Below are 23,968 nucleotides of genomic sequence, written 5' to 3' on the forward strand. Positions count from 1 at the left end.
ACTCAACGTTTTTTAAGACAAGGAAATTTAGTTTGTTATATCAGGCCTTTTACACATTCTCAAAATGATTTACTTACTTATCCATCAAAAAGCTCAACGAACTGGAGAACTGTACATTGTTCTAATGGATTAAGCAATGTGGGAGACCTTGGGGTAAATAGGCCTACCAAACAATCACTACTCCGAAACCAGAGAGCTCATTACTTATTCACATCCAGTGACTCACACATGCAAGAGCAGAACGGAAACAGGGCAAAACTTCATAGTTCACACTACACCTTTTTGCTACAGCGCATATAACGCCCAAATCTCACTTCCTCTTTTACAAATGTTCAAACTCCTTTAGACAGACATGCATGTTGCCTTTTGACATGAGTGAAGTATTGTAGGCAAAACAAGTGTATTGAGACAGCTCCACCTCCACGTTGATCTGGATATATCTTTTCTTTTTTTTATTATTATTTCAGCATAGCAAATAGAACAAAAAAATAAATCAAAGCATTTGATCTATAACTTATGAATAGAAAGTAGGCTTGTCTGACTGCATGACATGAGTGATACAGCTGATGTGAATGTTCTCAAAGAGATGGAGGCCTCAGTCACTCAAGCACCATGAAAGAGGTGGGGGGCTTATAGTTAACACTTGCTGGGGTCCAAAAGTCAGTCAGAAAGAGTCAAGTGTGCACTTTAGTCAAGGGGCCCTAGTATTTCATGTTTCCCCACCCCCTTGTCCCCCTAACCCAGAGTGCAGACTCAGCTGTTAAGGTACTTCCTGCCATGCTGTCTGTCTGTCTGTCTGTCTGTCTGTCTGTTCGGCACCTGTAACTTGGGCTCCTCAGAAGAGTGCCAAAACTACAAATACTCAGTTGTAATGGAAGCTCTTGGAAGTAAGAAGAGGCAAGAAGATCAGTGGTAACAGATTCTGACCCTAAAACAAACCAAAAAAAGAGATCCACATCACAGTGTCCATATATCCAGCATCCATATAGTGTCTTTCAAAGTGACCTCCCTAGTAGATATCATGGATGGAATCACTGTAGGGATTAAGTACTTACTAATACATTTCCTCAATCATCTCAATGTTGTACAATCAACGGTGAACACAGTTCATTATGAAGTCCTGACAGCATGTCCGTAATACACATTCTTGAAAACCATGGTGGCAGTTTGATGAACCATGCTGCTGCCCTTTGTTTCCTGTACAGAAATGAATGAGTAATGTCCTGAAAGGGCATTGGCCTTTCCCATCCTTTAGGTGGAAGTTGGGTCATGAGAATACTGTACGAAATATGGGCTGGATCTATAACTGGGAAAAGGAAAAAAAAGCACACCCTAACCCGCAGTCCCACCATCTCCCTACAGAACTAATATAAAAGGAGAACAAAAATAGAATTTGCATCTTCAGAGCTTCTGAAAATAATATTTTATGAAGTATTGAGACATGATTAGATAGCCTAGATTGTGAGTGAAGTACTACAGAGCCATAAGCAAATGAAAAAAGAAAGCCAGCCAAAACAATTGTCTTTTTGTTTAAAGAAAAGTTGGGTTATAGGGAAGTCATCATTATCAAAAGAAAAAGGGGGATATAATCAAACCTCTCCTTGATATATACTCATTTGAGAAGTCGAATATTATTCGATAATTGACTCAGCTTGTATTTTTTATTCCTTGTTCTCAATTTTTTTTCATTTGCATGATGTAGGACTAGCCTACTGAACAGTCCAGGCTGACCATGAAGTAACATTAAGATTTGTAATTCGAGGTGAGCCAGGTCAGGCCCTCGTATAGTCCATCACCTGTGGTAGCACATGAGGGCTGGACATACCAATTCCTATCTCTGATCCGGGTCAGACCCAACTTCTCCTGGATCTCGTGCGGCTTCATGGCGTCGGGGAGGTCTTGTTTGTTGGCGAAGATCAGGATGATCGCATCCCTCATCTCTCGGTCGTTAATGATCCGGTGGAGCTCCTGCCGAGCCTCGTCTATCCGGTCCCTGTCGGCGCAGTCCACCACGAAGATGAGGCCTTGGGTGCCTGTGTAGTAGTGCCTCCAAAGTGGCCGGATCTTGTCCTGTCCTCCCACGTCCCACACGTTGAACTTCACATTCTTGTAAGTTACCGTCTCGACGTTGAATCCGACGGTGGGGATGGTGGTGACTGACTGTCCAAGCTTGAGCTTGTACAGGATGGTGGTCTTACCGGCCGCATCAAGTCCAAGCATCAATATTCTCATCTCCTTGTTGCCAAAGATCTTTGAGAGCATTTTCCCCATCTTGTTGGCTTTGCATAAATATCCAGTTCCTTAGGAAAAAAAAGACTTCACTAGTTTCTATAGGACAAAGTAGTTGTTTCAAAAATGACCTGTAACAGGTTATTGTGTTAAATGCTGATATAGACAAGTCTGACACCTGACATCCACGTGACAGTGCAAGTGGTATATCAGTGGTAGCGTGACACAAGTAGGCCCATCAATTTTTTAAGAAGGTGACAGTTACAAAAGTTTTTTACAGACACAATTATGTCTAGAATAGGAAAAAGAAAACGATCCGCTAAAAGATAAGATGCAATATTCCGTTAAATTAACTGTCATTAACCAAAACTGGGAGCAATATGACAGAGATTCAAAGTGGAATATACTTGATAATTAAACATTAAGATGTATTGGAGTGGGGTGTGAAAATATTTTCAAAATCCACAGCACTCCGACCTATTCATGATTGTCCATTAGATTTTAAAAAGATTTGCGCAACCATGTCCTCTAATTCCACATTGGTCTCGATGCTTACCCAGGTGTTTTCTGTATTGTACACTGGATTCCAAAAATGATAATAGTTTCGCTTAAGAAATTAGGCCCTTTCAAAAGCCCGTGGTAGTTCCGACTTCCTCCTTGTCTGCCTGCCGGGTGTCCTTATTCCAATCGGCGTATTCAAAGGCACGGCTCTTTTCGAGATTTCATTGTTACAGCGACGAATTAGATCATCCCACTCGTATCTGCTCCGGGACAGCCAGGACTAGAATGCTCAAAAGGTCATTGATTCATCCGACTTTCCGTTCTTCCTCTCTCTTCTCTCCCTGTAACACAAGAGCGGTTCAGAAAAGGGAGGGGTGTCAGATAGAGCACAACTTTAATCGGCTACCCGTCTGTCCGTTGCATACAGTTCTGGGATAAAAAATTACGCGCATGAACATTCAAACCTTGTACAAAACACGTCACATCGTAAAATGTGATCGGTACCTGCAACTGCGGCAACCCCCCGGTCCCCAGGTTGATTCTCCCCGCTCTTGCCCCTCTCTCGCTCAGCCGTTCAGTCACAGCGGTGCTGTGTTACCGGAAAAGGTGCGGACCCAGATCACCCGCCACTTCCTCTCGATTGCTCATGCACTACGCCATTTGGCATGCGCACGCCGAGAGACTCAACAGCAAAGCGATCGTATGATAGTTGAAATGGACGCCATTTAGGCTCTCCGTGTGGTTCTGCGTTTGATCTCACTAAAGTAACTAAAGTAAACCCGCGTAATGTTGGATATTATTTCGCGCTATTCTCTGCGTAATGGTGATCTATTACAATAGAGCACGGCTAATCTCCCTGTGTAGTGTCTATGTTTTATAAATCTACAAAACCGATCTCCATACGTCATTTTCTGTGATAAAGCGGCTCATTATGACGTTGTGATTGTTCACTGGATGTTGTGTGTGAATTCAAATAATGCCGCAAGTAATGTAGCAATAATGCACAATGGCCATCCCTATAGAATTGTCCCAAGTTGAATCTAATAGAGGCAACATTTTTATTTGTATTTTGAAAAAGCATAATTAACCAGGCAGACATAATACTTAAATTCAATAACATATTTACACCACCAATGACGAGGAGAGAAGAGACTCCTTATAATGCTTTATTATGCTTTATTATTTATTATCTATTATGCATTATATATTAATGCTTATAACAACGAGGCACTCCTCCTTCAAACGATCCCTCAAAACCCACCTTTTTAAACTCGCTTTTAATCTTTAACTATGTTATTGTTATTTTTACTGACTGTGCTTTTGTTTTACTTTCTATGTATCTATCTATTCTTGTTCTCTCCATGGAATGTAGTGTATTTGAGTAGCTACCGAGAAAAGCGCTATAGAAAATAAATGCATTATTATTATTATTATTATTAATTATTATTATTATAAAGCCAAGGCCTACTATAACGGAGCGTTGAAAGGTTGCCTCTTGAAGCCTACTTTTTGTTGTTGATCTGTCTAAATAATACAATGTTTATTATTGTGTCCCCATACACTCTTAAAAAAAAGACTACTACTCTCCTTTGGTTTGTAAAGGGATTCTCATGAAACCAAAAATGGTTCTTCAGAGGGACAACCAAAGAACCTGTTTTAACCTTGTACATTCAAACCTTGTACATATAGGTATAGCATAGCATAGAGTACAGCACAGTGTTTTATTTGTATAGTATAGTTAGTGGATAGTGTACATAGCCTTTATTTATGTAAACCAGCTCTTTTCCCTTCTTGTTTTTAGTTTTTTTCCCCCCCTAGCACCAGGGGAGCCCCCCCTCCCAAATTTCGTTGTATGGTACCTGTACTATATCAATGACAATAAAGACCATTCATTCATTCATTCATTCATTCATTCATTCAAAGAAAAGGTAGGCTAAACATGAAATGAAAAACATCACAAAGCCTAGGAACCCATTCAAATTACCCATGTTTGCTTGATTATAATAATAGTAATATAATAACATCATCTTCTTCTTCTGTATCTTCAACCTTGTGTTGTGATAACAGTAGAAACTCGCTTGCACCAAATGACAAGTTTACCTGTTGCCTGTGCAGTAGAAATTGTCCAGTAAGTGAACATTGGTTTTGTTTATTTAGTTATCTTTTTAGACTCCGTTGAATCCTCAATCGTATAGATTTGTGGCCACCAGATCTGAATTCCCATCATGTATACAGTATGTTTGTGAATTGTAAAAAGTATGGCGTCAACACAGCAGTGTAGGGAGCACTTTATATCTCAATCTCATAAAGATGTGCTATTACATCTACTCCTTCGACCTGATCTGAAAAGCAATCAAGAGAGGATGAAATGCAGCTTTCTCATAATCTGTGAATGAAGTCCCTGTCCCTGTAATAAATAGGCTACGTTGTTGCACAATACTATGTTTCTAGTTGGTAATAGCATAGGTAATAATAGTGTAAGATTTCTTGGGTACCCTGAAGCAGTGGACCCGCCCCCCTCCTAGAACTGTACCACGCGTGCGCACTTCCTGTTTGTCTGGTCTGCCCTTCTGAAGCCTCGAAGTTACCGTGGAGAATGAGAATAGGAACGCGTCTACATGTTGTTGGTTAGATAACTTGAAAGTAGTTAAGATACAATCAGTCTAATCTGAATTTCATGGAAGACACTGGTAAGATTCTGCAACAACGTACTTTCTTCGAGAATTGTGTTTATACTGTGAACTTTCTATTCCACTTGCTTGCTATTACCGGGAAAACAGACGTGTGTGTGTGAGGTGTGGAGTTGAGCAGTTAGCATGCCGCTAGGCTAACCGGACTAGGCCCAAATCAAGCAGGCAAGCAAGGTTGAAGCGGCTAGCTTTGCGTACGTTACTACGCTGTGGTGACATTGCCGTGGAAAGTCTGTCAGCTAACGGTTAATTAAGGATACACGTTTTCATTCTACTTATTTCTAACGACTTCAATGTTTTCGCGGACAGTTAGTTTTTTTTAGCTAATGTTAATTTATAGCCCAACCAACCAGTCAACCCCCCGCTCAGCGGTAGCTAGCTAGGCAGCGTGAGCTAACTTCTTCACACTAGTGTACGTTTGCCGTATCACTTGCCGTGTGTTTTGTTTTCGCTGTAGCTAATGGCAATGCAACTGGAACTTCACTTCATGGATTAATACACGACAGCGTGGTTAACTTAGTTAGCTCTACTCTAGCACGTTTGCTAGTAAACTTATACGAAGACCGTGGCGTTATTACACAGGCTGCGTGGCGAAGCAGAGTTGTATTGAATGAAGCTATGTTGCTAATAGAGGAAGTAGCTATTTACACAGCAGCTGCAGCTAGATGTTGAACTCATGTTCCATAACTATTTGAATCATTTGTATTTAGTTTTGAACAGCTGAGGAGGACTTTTAAATGGTTGTTAGTAGGGTAGGGAGAAATAGTGTTATGTTTCTCCACAACTACTAGTTGATAGATCCAGTTCGATTGGTTTTTACTTATTTTATCAATTAATCCGATGACGATATGTTGGTAAATAAGTATGTTTTCACTCATTACCTATATGAACCATGGCATGCCAATGCCAAAGTTCTACAATTGCGGTAGTTATGTCAATACTGTTTCCCATAAACGTGGCTAATGATTAGGCCACCCCTTTTCCTGTAATCCTTCGGAGATTAAATCAGGAACCCTATTGTCTTTCACCCCGATTTTACATTTTTGTTTCTGCCTCCCTGCATTTCTTTAAGGGTTTCCATGCAATCTGAATGTGTTGCCAGTTTGATCGTCGTAAATGTTCAAACCACTATAATATCCAATATACCAATATAATCTCTCATCCAATGCAGACCTGCACCTCTCAGACGAGCCCATGACGGGAATGCTCGACTCAGACTCCTCAGAGAGTGGGGGTTCCCCTGCCATGGAGGGTGCTGGTGAAGGTTTCCTCCCTGACCTCCCAGTCCTGACTAATGCTGCCGACTGGGCCATGGACCAGGTGCCCCCAGAAGCCCTGACAACTCTCCTGCCAGACGACTCAGATCAGTTTCAGGAGGAATTGGAGCAGCACCAGCCACACCAGCAGCTGAATCCCACTGACCTGGGATCAGTGGAAAAGGCAGTGGAGCAGTACCAGCTAGCCAGCACTCAGCTCTTTCAGGCGGAGCAGCAAGAGCCCACCGAACATGTGGAGCAGATTCCAATGGAGCCATCAGAACCGGAAGCAGTGGAGGCCACTGTGTCTATGAAGTGGAGCCAGGAGAAGAGCTCAGAGCCTGAAGGACAAGGTGAAGCCCAGCCTGAGCCAACACAGGTAGCTGAGGACGGAAGCCCTTCTAACATGGAGCTGGAGGTTGGATCCAAAGAGACACCAGAACAGGCGGAACCAACTGTCCCATCTGAGCCTCCGTTCCCTCCTGAGTTTGATAAGCTTGTTAAAGGGTGCGAGGAGAACCCCGAAGACTTCAATGGTTGGGTCTACCTGCTGCAGTATGTGGAGCAAGAGGTGAGTTAAGAAGCTGTCAAAAAGGCAGTTGTCCTCATAGGCTAGTAGGAGATTTTGCCATGTCATTTAAATGATAACTGCTGGATCCTGTCTAAAGAGAGACTGTTAGTCTAGGGCCTAGGGCCTTTGAGGACAACTCGCAGTAAGATAGTATTTCACCTCAACATGAAAATAGTCTTAACCATCCCTTTTAATGCACATTGAATAGGGGATTTGGTCAGAAAGCGGGTTCTAAATGTTTGCTGCTGTTTTCTCAGAATCACCTTCCTGCTGTAAGGAAGGCGTTTGATGCGTTTTTCCTGCGCTACCCCTACTGCTACGGCTACTGGAAGAAATACGCAGACACAGAGAAGAAGCATGGCAATGCACATATAGCTGATGAGGTAAGAGTGTGTGTAAACCGAACCATGACTTGTTCATAATATAGTGACTTGATAATGGTAATCCCATGCATTTTTTTGTATCAATGCACTTAGACCACATGAAACCACATGGGGAAAAAAGGGCTTTACATTTTTACCAGTTACCGTGTTATCCATTCCAATCAAATCACACATCAACAAACGTATTTTGTCCCCTGTCAGTGTCAGTGTGTTCCAGGGTGGACTGATCTGTCTGTAGATACCTGGAACAAAACCAGGTTTATTTTCCTATAGCTACTGTGTGGCTCCATGCTGCGGCAGCCATTAACAGTGGTGTTTGTGTTCTGTCCTCAGGTGTACAGACGGGGCGTGCAGGCCATTCCCCTCAGTGTTGACCTGTGGCTGCACTATATGGCCTTCATCAAAGAGAATGCAGACACCACCGACCCAGAGACAGAGGGACGCATACGAGCGTGAGTGAAAGCTCCCGTATTCCCGCCATTCATCTCTCTCGTAGCGGCTCAGTAGAGTCCCCTCCTGACCTAGTCTCATCTCACGCACTGATGTGTCAACAATATGATCGATGGATGCCTTCCTACCAGGTGTTTGCATTCAACAGTCAAATGCTTCACACAGTGCAGCTGATGGAGAGGGAGGCACATGTCTAAAAAAAACATATTGTTGCACCCTTTGTTTTGAGTGCAGCTTCCTAGAGAATAGCACACTGGTGGTACATGTTCTCTCATTAAGTATGTGTTCTCTCACACAGTGCATACGAACATGCTGTGGTTGCGGCGGGCACAGACTTCCGCTCGGACCGGCTGTGGGAGGCCTACGTTAACTGGGAGACGGAACTGGAGAAACTGGCCAATGTCACGGCCATCTACGACCGCGTCCTGGGCATCCCCACCCAGCTCTACTCCCAGCACTTTCAGAGGTGCTACCCTAACCCTAACCCTAACCCTAACCCCAGCACTTTCAGAGGTGCTACCCTAACCCTAACCCTAACCCTACTCCCAGCACTTTCAGAGGTGCTACCCTAACCCTAACCCTACTCCCAGCACTTTCAGAGGTGAAATAGATTGTCGCTCAGACAAAGAACGTGACCCTGACTGTCAAGCTCGGCTTGTCCCCTTTCCCAGTCCAGATTATATGGTCTCTTATCAACCATGTTTTTCCAGTTGTTAAAATAAAAACACCGATGATCTCTGCTGGTGGCACATTTCCCTGTAGTAATGATTTGACTTGATTGTGGAGCAAGTCCTGTTCACAGAACTGGCAGGTTATATGTTGGCTGCCTATATTTGACCTGCTTCTGTGTGTCAGGAAGGTGTTGACTGTTCCTCATCGCCATAGGTTCAAAGACCATGTGCAGAACAACAACCCCAAACACTTCCTGGCTGAGGAGGAGTTTGTCCAGCTGAGGGTGGAGCTAGCCAAAGCGGACATACCCAATAAAGAGGTGGACGGAGAAACGGACGGAGAGACGGACGGAGAGTCGCCTGCCGAAAAGCCCGCCGAGATGCCCGCAGAGGACCTCCCCCCGGGAACAGAGGACCTACCAGATCCTGCAAAGGTATGACTCGAGCTCTTCCCCTCAAGGGTGGCTTACAAACATGCTGGGGTCTACTTTAGGAAGCCCTCGCGTTTTCTTCCATGGAGAGAAAGAGACAAATCTGTGCAGGTTTGAAGAGGTGTCTTTCCGTCAGCAGCCAAGCCAATGAATGCCTGGGGGATTCAAGTTGGCATCCAGTCAGGGGACTCGGCTATAACTGGGTCAGGATCAACCGTGGCCGAGTGACCCCCAGCACCAGCGCCAGGGCTGGCCACACGCTGATATGCAGGGCGCATACATACGTGCCCCTCCCTCCACAGGCTTCTTGTCACTGGCAAGCTTATGGTGATGTAAATCCTTGGCAGCTGGAAATGCAGTATGCACATAAAGTAGAGAATGTGATACGAGTTTGACTTCACGGTACATGAAGGGGTTAATGTTGATTGTGTCTTGTGTTCTGTGTAGAGAATGACGGAGATTGAGAACATGCGCCACAAGGTGATCGAGGCTCGGCAGGAAGTGTTCAACCACAACGAGCATGAAGTCAGCAAGCGCTGGACCTTTGAAGAAGGGGTGAGTGCACACACACACAAACACGATCTCTAGAATATGCAAAATCTCACTGAATGAATTGGACTGTATTCTGCATAGACAGACATACTGGTATACAGATCATGGATTGTGTTAAAAAAAAAAAAAAAAAAAGCAATTGTTGAAATTGTAATTTGTGTCTACCCTGTTTGAACATACTGTTTCCCCACAGATAAAGCGTCCGTACTTCCATGTCAAAGCTCTGGAGAAGACCCAGCTGACCAACTGGAAGGAGTACCTGGACTTCGAGATGGAGAATGGGACTCCCGAACGTGTGGTCGTTTTGTTCGAGCGTTGCCTCGTTGCCTGTGCCCTCTACGAGGAGTTCTGGACCAAGGTAACCTGACCTTTAACCGTGACCTTTCACCCCCCCTTTCCACCAATGAACCCCCGCACTTCCCCATAAACGATGATATCACATCCTCACAGTAAATCGCCCTGCACTCTCTCTTTGCGTGTAACGTTGATATGTGACTGTATTTGTTGTATTAGGGGATGGCCAGCTTGCCACACAAGATTTGACTCCAGCATTTGCCAACTACTACGTTGCATCTTCTCCGTCTCCCACTACCTTACAGAAACTTATCTTATTGGTTCCATGAAGGTGCTGATGGGTTTACAACGAACATTTCTAAAAACGATCTTGTCAATGAAGAAATTCACTGGTTGCGAGTTCCACAAATGGGTGTTTTAAAAAGGTTGTCTTTCCCTCGCCCCTCTCTCCCGTCCTGCTCTCTACCCCCCCCCCCCTTCCTATCTTCTTTCTCTCTTCTGTCCTGCTCTCTACCCCCGCTCCCCCCTTCCAATCCCCTTTCTCTCTTTTCTTTCTCAAGTATGCGAAATATCTAGAGAGCTACAGCATCGACGGTATGAGGCACATTTACAAGAAGGCATGTACGATCCACCTTACCAAGAAGCCTACCATTCACCTGCTGTGGGCAGCTTTCGAGGAGCAGCAGGGTGAGTGACAACTTGCATACAAGTAGGGCTGGGTATCCCAAAACGATTCGATTTCGATTATTTAGTTACAAACAATAGAATACAAAAGAGATTCTCAGAACTAATGCTATAAATGTTTCAAGGAAAGCTCTAACATGTTGCATTGTAAAAAATATCAATGTTTAGATTAAGAATTGACTCCAGTTGCGCAAGATCTGGCCACGAGATCTCGTTGAGGGTTGAAGCTGCAAGCTTCAATAAAACAATTCAGGAAACCGGAGCTGTAGATCATCACAGAGAAAGACCCTTTATTATAGTAAGTACAATGCAGAGCCGACGTCAGTACATGAAGAGAGCTCCTGAGCACTTCTCAGAGGCTCACATTTATACAGGTTGGCACGGCCTCCCAATCCTTCCCAGGATCCTCTGTGCAGAGTGATCACAAAAGGTGGATGGGTTACATTGTTTCCAGTTTATGGGTGTTCCAGACAGAACCAGGGCACACAAAAGAGGTGATCAGGTCCTTAAGACAATGCAAATGCCAGCACTTGAGTGGCAGAAACTGGTATCCATTTTCTCAGGTGTAGAATGATTACTTATGAACTGGTCTCCATTGTCTCAGGTGTAGAATGATTACTTATGAACTGGTCTCCATTGTCTCAGGTGTAGAATGATTACTTGTGCTGATTTGCTCAGACAGACTACTCCCTCCAGTTCTTGAGCCTCAAAGGTGTTTTCAATATATACAATATTAACATAATTAAACCATTACAATGTATATTGTATCCCCCCAAAGGTATATCCACCATACAATGTCCTTATTAGAATAAACAAGATCAAAAAGGGGTTCTTGTACTCCTTACAGACCAGCTCAGTCTAGGGCCCAATCCCAATTCACCCCTACGGCTCAATTTTCACCCCTACAGTTCAATTTTCACCCCTACAGCTCGGTTTTGCGTCTTCATGTTAAGGGTAGGGTTGTCCCCATTCTTGTTTTCATGTAGTGTAGGGCTGAGCCGTAGGGCTATTCACACCTCCGTTTGGAGATTTTTTTATGACCAGACTCTCATTGGAGCCATGGCACTACCTTCCAGGATGCCTTGCGAATCATCTACAGAAATGTGATTTTGCTCTAGCCAATGTGGAAGACAGTCACAAATGTAATTACTTTTTCTTTGTTAATAAAGATTTGAAAAATTATGATAACCGTCTTATTATCTTAGTTTAATGTCATTTCAATGTATTATAAACCTTTTCTTTATAACAAGCATAACAAAACAATTATGCCGATGTGCTATGCCTATGCTTACAAGTCCCAACATAGAAATACACCGTTCCAAAGTCCAGCGTGATTCAGCCAAGTTTAAGATCCAAGGGTTTTAGTGCTCAGCAGTAGAGGACAATATAATAGTGTTTGTCACAGGGTAATAGTCACCCTGTCCCTCTGCAACAAATGACGCCTGGGCAGTCCAATGGAAGCATCCAGGCAACAGCCTTCCCATAGAAATACACCATGCCATCGGAACGTGATTCACATTTCCGCTCCAGAACATGATATACAATCCTGTTTATTTAGAAAGAAATTCTTACCTGTGGCGTTTGACAGAGGATGATGGTAGACATATTTATTGTGAAGTAAGCTATCTATTGCTAGGTTAATTTATGCATGATAGTTTCGCATTTTCCCCCTTTGATGGCATATGTCGCTATAGCTGTGACACTTAAACCAAAACACACAATCTTATCCGAGCAGTTGGTATTATTGATGGGTGTGGAGAGCAGTGAGCGGGAGACTGGATGTGAGCGACACCAGACTCTGTGCATGATAGCAGTGATGGGTTTTATCACGCAGCTGACTAATGCCGTGGCACTGTTTCTCCAGCATTCCTGTCACATTGGATTTCTGAACGCCATAAAAAATAAATCTGCGTAGATGTCTGACATTATCTATCTAAAGTTGCATGTTTTCACTTTAAGGCTGATTTGAGCATGATAGTCGTGCATTTTATTTCCATGTCGTATTTACCCCCTTTCATGGCATATGACGCCTGAAATTTAACTTAAGATCAGCCGCGAAGTTGTTGCACTGTTGTCCTATATCAGTGCAGACTGGCGGGGTATGAGCACAGGTTGCTAGCCTACAGAACACCTTTTAGTCTAGCAGCAAGTCCTCAAAAAAGGCTTTAGTTTTCGAGATACCCCTACCCGAGGTAGAGCAAATGACAACAATGATTTTTCTTATCTTTAGGGTCTCCCATTAATGAAATTGATTGTTGTCAAATTTTATTTTTGGGGAAAAGATGTTTTTTGGGTTGTTCTTTAGAGCTACCCCAATCCCTGAAAAAGAGCCAAATTAGACCAGGCCGAATATGGGGAAGGTGACAAAAAAGCCCATAACTTGAGAATGATCACTCCTTTCCTCTTCAGATTTGCTGAGGTATGAACCAGGTGGTTGTCCTACATCACCAAATAGTCAGACAACTATTTACCTAAATAAATACTGAATTATAGTCCTGTAAACTTAGCTTTAGTTTAGACGGAAATTGTACTTTTTGGTGACAGGAACATAGGACTCCATCACTTTTCTCTCATTTATCAGAAAAACAGAAATCCCTGAAACATATATCATTACTGAATTGTCTAGGGTGCTATTGAACAATAACCAGTAGTTGTATGGAAATATCTCATACAGTTCTATTGCAAATGAGATTTCTTTAGACATAGGCCTACCTCTTCTCTGATACAGTCAAATTCCGAATGGGGGATAAGTGGCATAATAGCCTATAAGTTAAGAATGCTCACTCTGATGGTCATCATATTTGGAGAGGGAAATACCAGGTGGCTGAACTACATCACCAAATAGTCAGAATAAGAGTAACCCAATAAAATAAAGTTTATTAGTTCTAAATTGCAAGCCTCTAAAACATAGGTATAAATAGTACAGGTTTTATTAAAACTGGAACCTTAATTCAAAGTACAGTATAGAAATAATTTTGAAGCTTGACAGTGGAACACTCTCTGCCACTCTGGTTTGAGTGACAGCTGCATGTTTCAAAACTGTGTAGCCAACTGGGCAGCAGCAGCCATAACAATCTCCATCTCAGAGGGAGAGGGGCTGTGGATTGACAGTTCTGTTCAGATTATCACCAATCTAATGACAGATAACAGGTAACACATATGTCCAACTATGATATTAATATGTTGTTGAATATGTTGTTAGATTTGTGAGCTTTTAAACCATAGTGCAGGCATTCTGATCTAGGCAGAGGCTAGCAGAGCCCAGCTTACAAGGACTCAGAACCATACTGAACGTTGCTCAAGGACAAGATGATGAAGTTCATAAGAGACTATCGCCCCACTCAGATGACATACTGTCCTTCAAGGTCAAGGTTTCATATCACAGGTCATGTCGGGCCAGTTATTCAAGCACACATAACTATACGCCTACAACCAGTGATCAAGAACCACCCCAGGATCAGTAAAAGACTTAGACTGTCCAGAGACACTAGATTTGACATCCGTAGCCAGTGTTTCATTTGCAGCCAATGTTTCAATTGCAGCCAGAAAGTCACAAAGAGAGAAGGCCTGACCCCTATTTGTACCGGTACAGGTGAAAGTACAAGGTCAAAGGTCCTCAACGCAGCCTCAGAGAGGTTTGATGAAATAATACATCACCGTATACTGACCTATGAAGATCTTTTTGCCTATGATGCAAAGTATCACAGAAGTTGCCTAGGACACTATCTTTCAGAAAGGAACATTCTAGCAGCTAGAAACAAACATTTAACAGAAAAGAAGTTAAATGAACATGAAAGAGCTTTCATTGAGCTAACTGAAGAATTAACTAAGACAGTTTTTTCAAAGCATATGACTGTCACAACACTGAGTGCTGTAACTGAGAGCTATAAAGGAAAACTGAGTACAGCTACAGAACCAACAATGTATAAATCCTGGAAACTCAAAGAAAAGATGAACCAGCATTATGGGGATAAACTCATCTTCATTGAACGTCCTGGAAAATCTGATCTGATCTGTTCTGGTGCCATGACTGTTGGCCATGCAATGAGAGAAGCTTCTCTCCTCAGAGAAAACATAACAGAAGACAGGGAGACAATGCCTCCACAGAGAACAGAGACCCTCACTGACACTCAAATCCTCCACCAGGCTGCAGGTATATTGAGGAAAACTATGGAAAAGGTTGAGCATGAGCCTCAATTCTACATAAGCAGTGACAAGCTTTCCCTTCTCCAGTGCAGTGAATATGTGCCAAACACTCTGTATGATTTTGTGAACTGGTGTATCAATGCAGGTGCATTTAAAAATGTGCAGACCTGTGATGAGGACCCAGCTCTGAAGAATAACACAAGTGTTATAACCTTTTGCCATGATCTAATTGCACAGTGCTGCAGCAGGCGTACACCTATCACACTAGGACTTGGGATTATGATCCATCATGAGTTTGGCAGCAAGGCCCTTATCAACAAGCTACACATGATGGGTCATTGTGTGTCGTATGATGAAGTGCGTCAATTTCTCACATCAGTAGCAGCAGATCAATTACAGAGAAGCAAAGGTGTTTACATTCCAAACGGACTGACAAGAACCACAGAACATGGGATAATTGATGCAGCCATTGACAACTTTGACCAGAATGAAGAGACGCTGGATGGCAAAAATACAACAGATTCTATGGCAATTGTTGTATACAGAAGAGGTGATGTTGCCACAGCACACAACCCCATCCTGAGAATCCCAGAGAGATCTCTCCATGCCCTGGACAGCTGTGATTTGGATAATGAAGAGGTTCAGAGGTAAATATTATAGACCAACTATCTGCCAGACACATGCAATACTTGATTGAAATGGCTCTGATATACTGTATGTTAATGCAATATAATCCAATATTAAAATGTAAAATGTGTAATGTGCACTGGAGGCTTCAAGTTTCACATTACACTTGTGTAAGTCAGACTAGCATTTGTCCAATATTCAAGTTACACATTATTTGTGAGGTCACACATCATAATCTAAGGAATCTGGAGTGTTGTTGTTTGTAAGGGCATTTTTGTTAAAGATTGAATTATATGACAAAAGATGCCTAATGACTTGTTCTTGAATTTCAGATACATCAAGCCAGGTAGGCGATCTGAACCACCAGCAGTTCTACCACAGGTCCTCAAATCAGACAGCACAAAAGCTCAGGCAGCAGAAGGCCAAGACTTACTTTGGAAGGTGAGCTGTATCATGAAAGAAGAAGACCAGAGAATCCCAGGATGGTCTGCATTCAATGCCTATGTATCCACGTCAGACATCCCATTAACAACAGTACAATATATGCCCTTCATAAGAGCTTCACCATCAGACCTATCTACAATCTATACAGCTCTTTTGCAGCTCACACAGCTTGCTCAAGAACTGGGACAGAGGCATATACTTGTAACTGCTGACCTTGCCATCTACAGCAAAGCACAGCAAATTCTGTGGAGCAAACCTGAAGCTTTGGATGGCAAGATCACCATGAGAATTGGAGGAATGCACGTCACCATGGCCTTTCTGGCAAGCATTGGGAAGGTGTATGCAGACGGGGGCCTCTTTGACATGATAACCAAGTCTGGAGTCTATGCTGACGCAACAGCTCGGCAGATGCTTCAGGGGAAACAACTGACAAGAGGTGTGAGGAGCATCAAGGTTGTTTCAGAGGCTCTGTTCAGGCTCTTCTGGATGGCACTGGTCTCCTGGCTGAACAAAAAAGGCCAAAGTCCATTGTCTGCTGAACAAGAACACCTCCTGCGAGATGTGCAGCATGCCTTTCATGGCGACGACCAGGTCTCTGCCAGACAGTTCTTAAGTGAAGTGGAGACAGACCTTCCTGAACTGAGGAGAAGAATACAACAGTTTTCAGAGAGGGGAGTTAAACAATCAGCAACTTTTAAGTACTGGCTGAATTTCCTCAAAGGGGCTGATCTCTTACTCAGAATGCTAGGATCAGAGCGTGAAGCTAACTTTGACCTTCATCTCAACTGCATGTCTGAAGCAATACCATGGTTCCGGGCTGCTGGCAGGATGAAATGCAATGTGTGGTCATGGTATTTGACAGGTATGACGGCCCACAGTCAATCAAAGACCTGGAGAGGCAAAGGAGAGGTGCAAGTGATGGAAGGCCTACACATGTTATCACTGGCAACACAAATGTCCCAAACTACAGGAAGTACTTGAGGAGTAGTGGAAACAAGACTGCACTGTGCATGTTTGTGAGCAACTACATTGTCACTGCAGCCCCATAGAGACTACACTCAGATGACTCCATCATCTTGGCAGGTGGATTTGACAAAGGGGAGGAGGTGAAGAGCATCTGCACAGCAGGAGTCAGCAGTTTGACATCACTGTACAGTGATCAGGAGGAGGCAGACACAAGGATGGTGCTCCATGCCATACATCTTGCAGAGTCATATTCCCGCATCATTGTGAGGTCTGATGACACAGATGTGGAAGTACTGCTCATATACTATGCAAGCAAAGAAATGTTTGGTTCATCTCTGGTGTACATGCATACAGGCCATGGAATGAGAGAGAGCTATGTCCCCATCAACACCATATCTGAGAAGATTGGAAAAGACATGTCTAACTGTCTACCAGCATGTCATGCACTCACTGGCTGTGACACAACAAGTAGTTTGTACAGAATAGGAAAGACAACAGCATTCAACAAACTCAAGACCCATCTCAGCGAGCTCAAAGATCTGGCCCATTTTGGACTCTCTGCCAGCTTGGAAGAGTCTTTGCCAGTCGCAAGAGAATTTGCGCTACTCCTATATGGAAAAAAGAAAATGGAAAATGGATTGATTGGGTTACTCTTATTCTGACTATTTGGTGTCAGAGTTAATATCATAGTTGGACATATGTGTTACCTGTTATCTGTCATTATTAGATTGGTGATAATCTGAACAGAACTGTCAATCCACAGCCCCTCTCCCTCTGAGATGGAGATTGTTATGGCTGCTGCTGCCCAGTTGGCTACACAGTTTTGAAACATGCAGCTGTCACTCAAACCAGAGTGGCAGAGAGTGTTACACTGTCAAGCTTCAAAATTATTTCTATACTGTACTTTGAATTAAGGTTCCAGTTTTAATAAAACCTGTACTATTTACACCTATGTTTTAGAGGCTTGCAATTTAGAACTAATAAACTTTATTTTATTGGGTTACTCTTATTCTGACTATTTGGTGATGTAGTTCAGCCACCTGGTATTTCCCTCTCCAAATATGATGACCATCAGAGTGAGCATTCTTAACTTATAGGCTATTATGCCACTTATCCCCCATTCGGAATTTGACTGTATCAGAGAAGAGGTAGGCCTATATCTAAAGAAATCTCATTTGCAATAGAACTGTATGAGATATTTCCATACAACTACTGGTTATTGTTCAATAGCACCCTAGACAATTCAGTAATGATATATTTTTCAGGGATTTCTGTTTTTCTGATAAATGAGAGAAAAGTGATAGAGTCCTATGTTCCTGTCACCAAAAAGTACAATTTCCGTCTAAACTAAAGCTAAGTTTACAGGACTATAATTCAGTATTTATTTAGGTAAATAGTTGTCTGACTATTTGGTGATGTAGGACAACCACCTGGTTCATACCTCAGCAAATCTGAAGAGGAAAGGAGTGATCATTCTCAAGTTATGGGCTTTTTTGTCACCTTCCCCATATTCGGCCTGGTCTAATTTGGCTCTTTTTCAGGGATTGGGGTAGCTCTAAAGAACAACCAAAAAAACATCTTTTCCCCAAAAATAAAATTTGACAACAATCAATTTCATTAATGGGAGACCCTAAAGATAAGAAAAATCATTGTTGTCATTTGCTCTACCTCGGGTAGGGGTATCTCAAAATCTGAGGGCCCTTCCTGCTAGACTATTTATTCTGTCATGAACTGGCCTGATAATGAAGCATTGTTCTTTTTTATTTGATGACGTGTTTGATCGATTGATAGGATGAAACTTAAGTTGTGAATGAATCGCGAGCGTCAATACTTTTCTACAACACTTCTGATGACGTATCCTGGAAGGGTTGTCCCATTTCATAGGGGAAGATTACAACCACTACGCCTTGTGGCTCTGTTCCGAGGCCTTGGCTCCAAAGTGAGTGGCACTCCAAAACGAGCCGTAGGGGTAGGAAAGGGATTGGGCCTAAGTATATTCACCAGCTGAAGTGGCACTGACCGTCTTGATATGAATTTCTCTCAGGGAACGTAGAGGAGGCGCGAGGCGTCCTGAAAGGGCTGGAGGAGGCGGTCCCTGCTCTTGCCATGGTGCGGCTGCGACGGGTCAGCCTGGAGCGTCGGCACGGTAACCTGGAGGAGGCAGAGACCCTGCTGAGAGAGGCCATGGAGGGAGGGAAGAACACCAGCGAGACGTCGTTCTATGCTGTGAAGCTGGCCAGACAGCTTCTGAAGGTGCAGAGGAGCCTCAGCAAGGCCAGGAAGGTGCTGCTGGATGCCATCGAGAAAGACCAGGTGAGACCAACGGTCACGTCACTAAATGGTGGAGAGTAGAACTTCAGGATCAGAAAATTGTGAATTTCAACGCAGGTTTTGTTATGGCAGTCTGAGGTAGTGTATTGCATTGTAGAATGTAAGAGTTAAGTTAAGGCTCTGTGTAGTGGGAGATTTGTGTGTACCCTAGGGACTTTTTCCTCATACATCAAAACACATTTGGGTTAATTGTTATTGTATGTGTAAGTGTGGTGGTAATGTGTTGTGTGTGTGTGTGTGTGTCTCTACAGACGAGTCCGAAGCTCTATTTGAATCTGCTGGAACTGGAGTACAGTGGGGACGTGCAGCAGAACGAGGCGGACATCTTGGCCTGCTTTGACCGAGCCCTGAGCAGCCAGCTACCCCTTGACTCTCGCCTCACCTTCTCTCAGCGCAAGGTTGAGTTCCTCGAGGACTTTGGCAGTGACATCAACGTGTAAGTGCACCTGTCAGTGAATGAACACCATATGGCCTGCATTCCCTACTTATCCCCATTATGCCATATCTTTACCATGTATCCTTTTGCTTTTCACAGGCTAGTGACTGCATATGATGAACACGAGAAGCTCCAGAAAGAAAATGAGTCGACAAAGAGGAAAGCAGAGAATGGGTAAGCCTGGAGTTGCATGTCATCTGCAGATCTGGAGGGTTGGCGACAGAAAATTTAAGATGTTTAGTTTGCATTGTTTAGTACAACAATTGTTTAACACATTGGCAATTTGGATGCCCTTCTTTGACGTAAACCTTTTGTATGCCTTCCTGCAGCACCCAAGAACCAGAGTCAAAGAGACAGCGTACAGATGACAACTCAACAGGCGCAGGGCACATGATACCAGACACGCAGGGCAACAACTCGGCCTACAACTACAACTGGTACCAGGTTAGTGTTGCTGGCTCTATGCACTGGAACTGGACCAGGGGTGTCTGACCAGGGATCTGTTTTCACCTGTCAAATTCAGTACGCCCGTGCAGCTATGGGGATAGTAAACCACTTTAGGTTCTTATGATGCATCTCTTCTTTCTTTAATGTTTAAAATAAGAGCAATTACTGTTGTCAGTTTACTAACATTTTCCTCTTTTTTCAGCAACAATACAACAACTGGGGGCAGAACTCCTGGGGCCAGTACAACCAGTATGCCCAGCAGTATAACCAATACTACCCACCTCCCCCCACATGATGAGTCTTCACTTGAAGAAAGGGATTCACAGAGGAAGCATCCTTTCTACCCAGGCCAACTGCTCCTAGACCCTCCTCTTATTTGATTGATGTCAGTTTTTAGGCCATTCATCCAAGCCTCGTTCATCTCCACCACCATTGACTGGCTGCTTTTTGTGTTCTTTTCGCATGTGTGTTCTTTCAGATGAGTTTGTCCCCTCTGTGAAAAAGGCGCAAAAATAAGTTTTACATTTTAGATTGAATTACTTAGTTTTGGTCTCTCTGGTGGGAAACTTATGTTTGATACATATTTAGATTTGTATGGAGGCAGTGATATAGCTGTGCTCCCAGCCCCTGTCTCTGGTTTCTTAAATGTGAGCTTTTTAAGATTTCACGGTTGTTTTGTTTCCTAGGACACAAACAGAAATGAAGATTTTCTTTTTTTTATTTTGACCTAATTTCATAATAAAGAGATTGATATCCTAAATTGTGTTTGTCTTTTATCAAAACCTGAATCAACTGTTAACTCGTTTACAAGTAGTCACACTTCATATTTACCACATCAGTGAAGTGTAGCAATATTAAATCAGGGATGTCAGCCATTTTACTTTATCTGCTTCACCTCAATAATGCAGTTCTGTCCATGCACCTAGCCATTGAGAATCTCACTGATGCAACTAGGTCCGTTTTGCCAGAGATTACTTGGGAGTTTGTAAATGGCTTATATCTGTAAAATGTGTAGTTCACCATGCTCTCGCAGTCAGGCAGATTTCATGATTGTGTTCTTAGGAATGGGTTAGAGCAAACATATCAGCATGACCTGAATTGGAGACAAACTCTGAAACATTTGGATACTCATTATGTAAGGTCCTATGGTCCTGAATTTGTGCAGTGCCTCGTAATGCCCTTGCATAATAAATTACAGCCGTTTTCAAAGAGGGAGCAGAGAAAAATAATAATGAAGCTCCAAAAGCTCTGGGAGGAAGTGCCCAAAGCTGTTGCGTAGTTCTTCCTGTCTTAAGACCGCACATGCGCACTTTCGACGTCGCAACAGTCCTTTTTTGCCTAGTGTTGAACGACTAGCATCAAACGAGGTATGGCCTGTGTAAATTAAACTAAAATGCCACATATAATAGCTTTTACTGAGACTTTATCAGTTCGGAATATTTGCACTAAGTAATTGATTAATAGTAATGAACAATTGTTGACAGGGTATCCAAATACTGAGTGCATTTATTCATCTTTACGAACCGCGTGTCCCATGTGTCTAGCTAGCTATTTGCTATCCAACGCTAGCTACTGCTAACTAGCCAACGTTATGCATCTGGACAGTTTTGTTTGGGCATTGACAATATCTATATCTTAAAATACGGCGGGGATATTATGAAACTTGTATAGAGTGGATCAACATCTTAGTAGTGTTGTCTGTTTCGAGTGGGGTTAGGTAAATAACACTAGCTAACTAAACTACGCAACTCACAGTATTGCCATGGACTTCACTCTCCATCCACCGAAGTATTACGACTGTTCTGATCTGTATTGGTTACTAGATTGCTTATTTCTGTTGAATCATTGAACTCTTACCAAGTTTGGCAAAGTATTACGGCTAATTGAAATACAAGTCACTGAGGCCTCTTATAGGGACGATTCAAATATCTATCTGGATTCATATTACAAATTAAACCCCACTGCTGCAATGTGAAGTAACACCATCTCCTGTTTTATAGCATCAAGATGCAGCTCTTCTTGCGTGCCCAGAACACACACACCCTTGAGGTGACTGGACAGGAGACTGTCCTAGACATCAAGGTAAATACAATCCCAATGTCTAATGAGGTGTACGTCACTTTAATTGGACACCAAGTCCTCAGCAGTACAACACTTTCTGTGGTGTCTGAAAGGAGTAACATTCTTTAGTAGCTGAATTACCTAGGTTAGTATTGTACATTTTGATATGAGGATACTGACAATACTGTATCACTTTCCATGAAGCAAACTAATGAGCGTGTTTCTGCTGTGGTGTGTTATAGGCCCATGTCCAGACTCTGGAGGGTCTCCTAGTTGAGGACCAGGTGCTGTTGCTGGCCGGCTCCCCTCTGGAGGATGCTTCCTTCCTGGCCGACTGTGGCATCTCCGAGCACTGCACCTTGGAGGTGGCTGGCAGGCTTCTGGGAGGTCAGTAAACACAATTGTTTTACATGGTGATCCAATTGAGAGAAGCTGTTGTCCCGCAATTTACTTTGCAACTGTATAAAAGACATTGCACATACACATTATACAGCTCTGGCTTTGTGCCATTGCAGCTTGTTGACCACCCGTTCTCCCTCTTCCGCTTCTCTCAACCAGGTAAGGTCCATGGCTCCCTGGCCCGTGCCGGAAAAGTGAGGGGACAGACACCCAAGGTCAGTAGAGATTATTGATTCCGTTTCCAAGTTTCACACCGGCACCATTACACCATTGGTACATTTGTTTGTGACAATTTATTGTGTGTACACCCACACACATACTAGTAGTGAATTTGATATTGTTCATAGTGGTCATGATTTTGGTGCTGTGGAGGGGTCAAACAATGCCTGTGAATGCCTCTTCCATCACTAAATACTATGGTGCAAGTGAGTGTTTGCTAAATTCTATGCAAACCACAATGAAATGACACTCAGGGCAAGGAAATGATTGTCGGTCTCTATGTTCCCCCTCTCCAGGTCGACAAGCAGGAGAAGAAGAAGAAGAAGACCGGTCGTGCAAAGCGTCGCATCCAATACAACAGACGCTTTGTGAACGTGGTGCCCACCTTCGGAAAGAAGAAGGGCCCCAACGCTAACTCCTAAGAACCCTTTCAATCCTCGGGGGAATTCATGCCATCACATCCCTTTAGTTTTGACCAAGTTAAAGGTTCTCCTGTACAAAATAAAAAAGAAATTGGCTTGGACCAAACGAAAAGATCTGTTGTCTGGTTTATATGAATACTGATTGTTTGGGGTTTGGGTCAGGGTGTTGTGAACACAATGTTAATTAGTAAAATTCTAGTTTTGTAATGGAGAAGAGTGGTGGGAATTGCAACCACCCAACCACGAATAAATTATGCTACTGGTGATGTGGTATATGAAGTTATAATGTAGGTGGACAATTGGAACATTATTTCACTCAACATAAAATTAAAAATGTTCCACTTACGTTGACTAGATTTGATCAGTTTACTGTTCCCTTTCTATTATATTACTAGATGTTATATTACAGTACTGTGATACATTATTCTCTAAAAGGCAGTTGTATTACAAATAAAAAGTGGTACATCAAATAGGATAATATAATTACTTAAATGCAATGCAACCTTTGAGGGGAGAATTCTCACATGTGTTGAATTAATGTCTAACGGTGTATCTAAGACTTGTTTTCAGAATTAATGGGGCCCTAAATATTGTCCAAATAAAATATTATACTAAATATCTAACTGAGCAGAATATGTACTTAAGATACTATCTTGGTGAATCAACTAAGTAGAAAGTAATATCAGAATATATTTTGAGGAATATCCCTGTGTTCTCATGTTTTGTACCCACACCAGTGTCATTTGCTCAGTCATACA

General features: G+C 42.9%; 3 protein-coding genes across 5 annotated transcripts; 2 read left to right on the plus strand and 1 right to left on the minus strand.

The window, feature by feature from the left end:
• Positions 1–429: 429 nt before the first annotated feature.
• arf6a (ADP-ribosylation factor 6a) lies at positions 430–3,358 on the minus strand. 3 transcript variants are annotated; one of them, XM_080548726.1, is made up of 3 exons: positions 3,235–3,358; positions 2,786–3,071; positions 430–2,300 (listed from the first exon to the last, which is right to left on the minus strand). In XM_080548726.1, the coding sequence occupies exon 3, from the start codon at positions 2,269–2,271 to the stop codon at positions 1,744–1,746; it is 528 nt and encodes a 175-aa protein (XP_080404852.1). In that variant the 5' UTR covers positions 2,272–2,300; positions 2,786–3,071; positions 3,235–3,358; the 3' UTR covers positions 430–1,743. The 3 variants fall into 3 exon arrangements, with proteins under 3 accessions (XP_080404852.1, XP_080404853.1, XP_080404851.1); XM_080548727.1 differs by having other exon boundaries at positions 430–2,360; XM_080548725.1 differs by having other exon boundaries at positions 430–3,071.
• A 1,943-nt stretch (positions 3,359–5,301) lies between these two features.
• On the plus strand, positions 5,302–20,863 carry prpf39 (PRP39 pre-mRNA processing factor 39 homolog (yeast)). The gene is made up of 14 exons (XM_080537950.1): positions 5,302–5,420; positions 6,592–7,247; positions 7,505–7,630; positions 7,964–8,082; positions 8,379–8,546; positions 8,966–9,185; positions 9,630–9,737; positions 9,928–10,092; positions 10,589–10,715; positions 18,940–19,208; positions 19,478–19,662; positions 19,762–19,836; positions 19,992–20,106; positions 20,312–20,863. Exons 1-14 carry the CDS (start codon positions 5,408–5,410, stop codon positions 20,402–20,404), a joined length of 2,439 nt encoding a protein of 812 aa, XP_080394076.1. The 5' UTR covers positions 5,302–5,407; the 3' UTR covers positions 20,405–20,863.
• Positions 20,864–21,400: 537 nt separating this feature from the next.
• On the plus strand, positions 21,401–23,337 carry faua (FAU ubiquitin like and ribosomal protein S30 fusion a). The gene is made up of 5 exons (XM_080545693.1): positions 21,401–21,476; positions 22,110–22,191; positions 22,413–22,557; positions 22,729–22,784; positions 23,085–23,337. Exons 2-5 carry the CDS (start codon positions 22,117–22,119, stop codon positions 23,208–23,210), a joined length of 402 nt encoding a protein of 133 aa, XP_080401819.1. The 5' UTR covers positions 21,401–21,476; positions 22,110–22,116; the 3' UTR covers positions 23,211–23,337.
• Positions 23,338–23,968: the final 631 nt, after the last annotated feature.

Source organism: Nansenia antarctica (assembly GCF_963989245.1).
Source record: "Nansenia antarctica genome assembly, chromosome: 1".
Lineage (NCBI taxonomy): Eukaryota > Metazoa > Chordata > Actinopteri > Argentiniformes > Microstomatidae > Nansenia > Nansenia antarctica.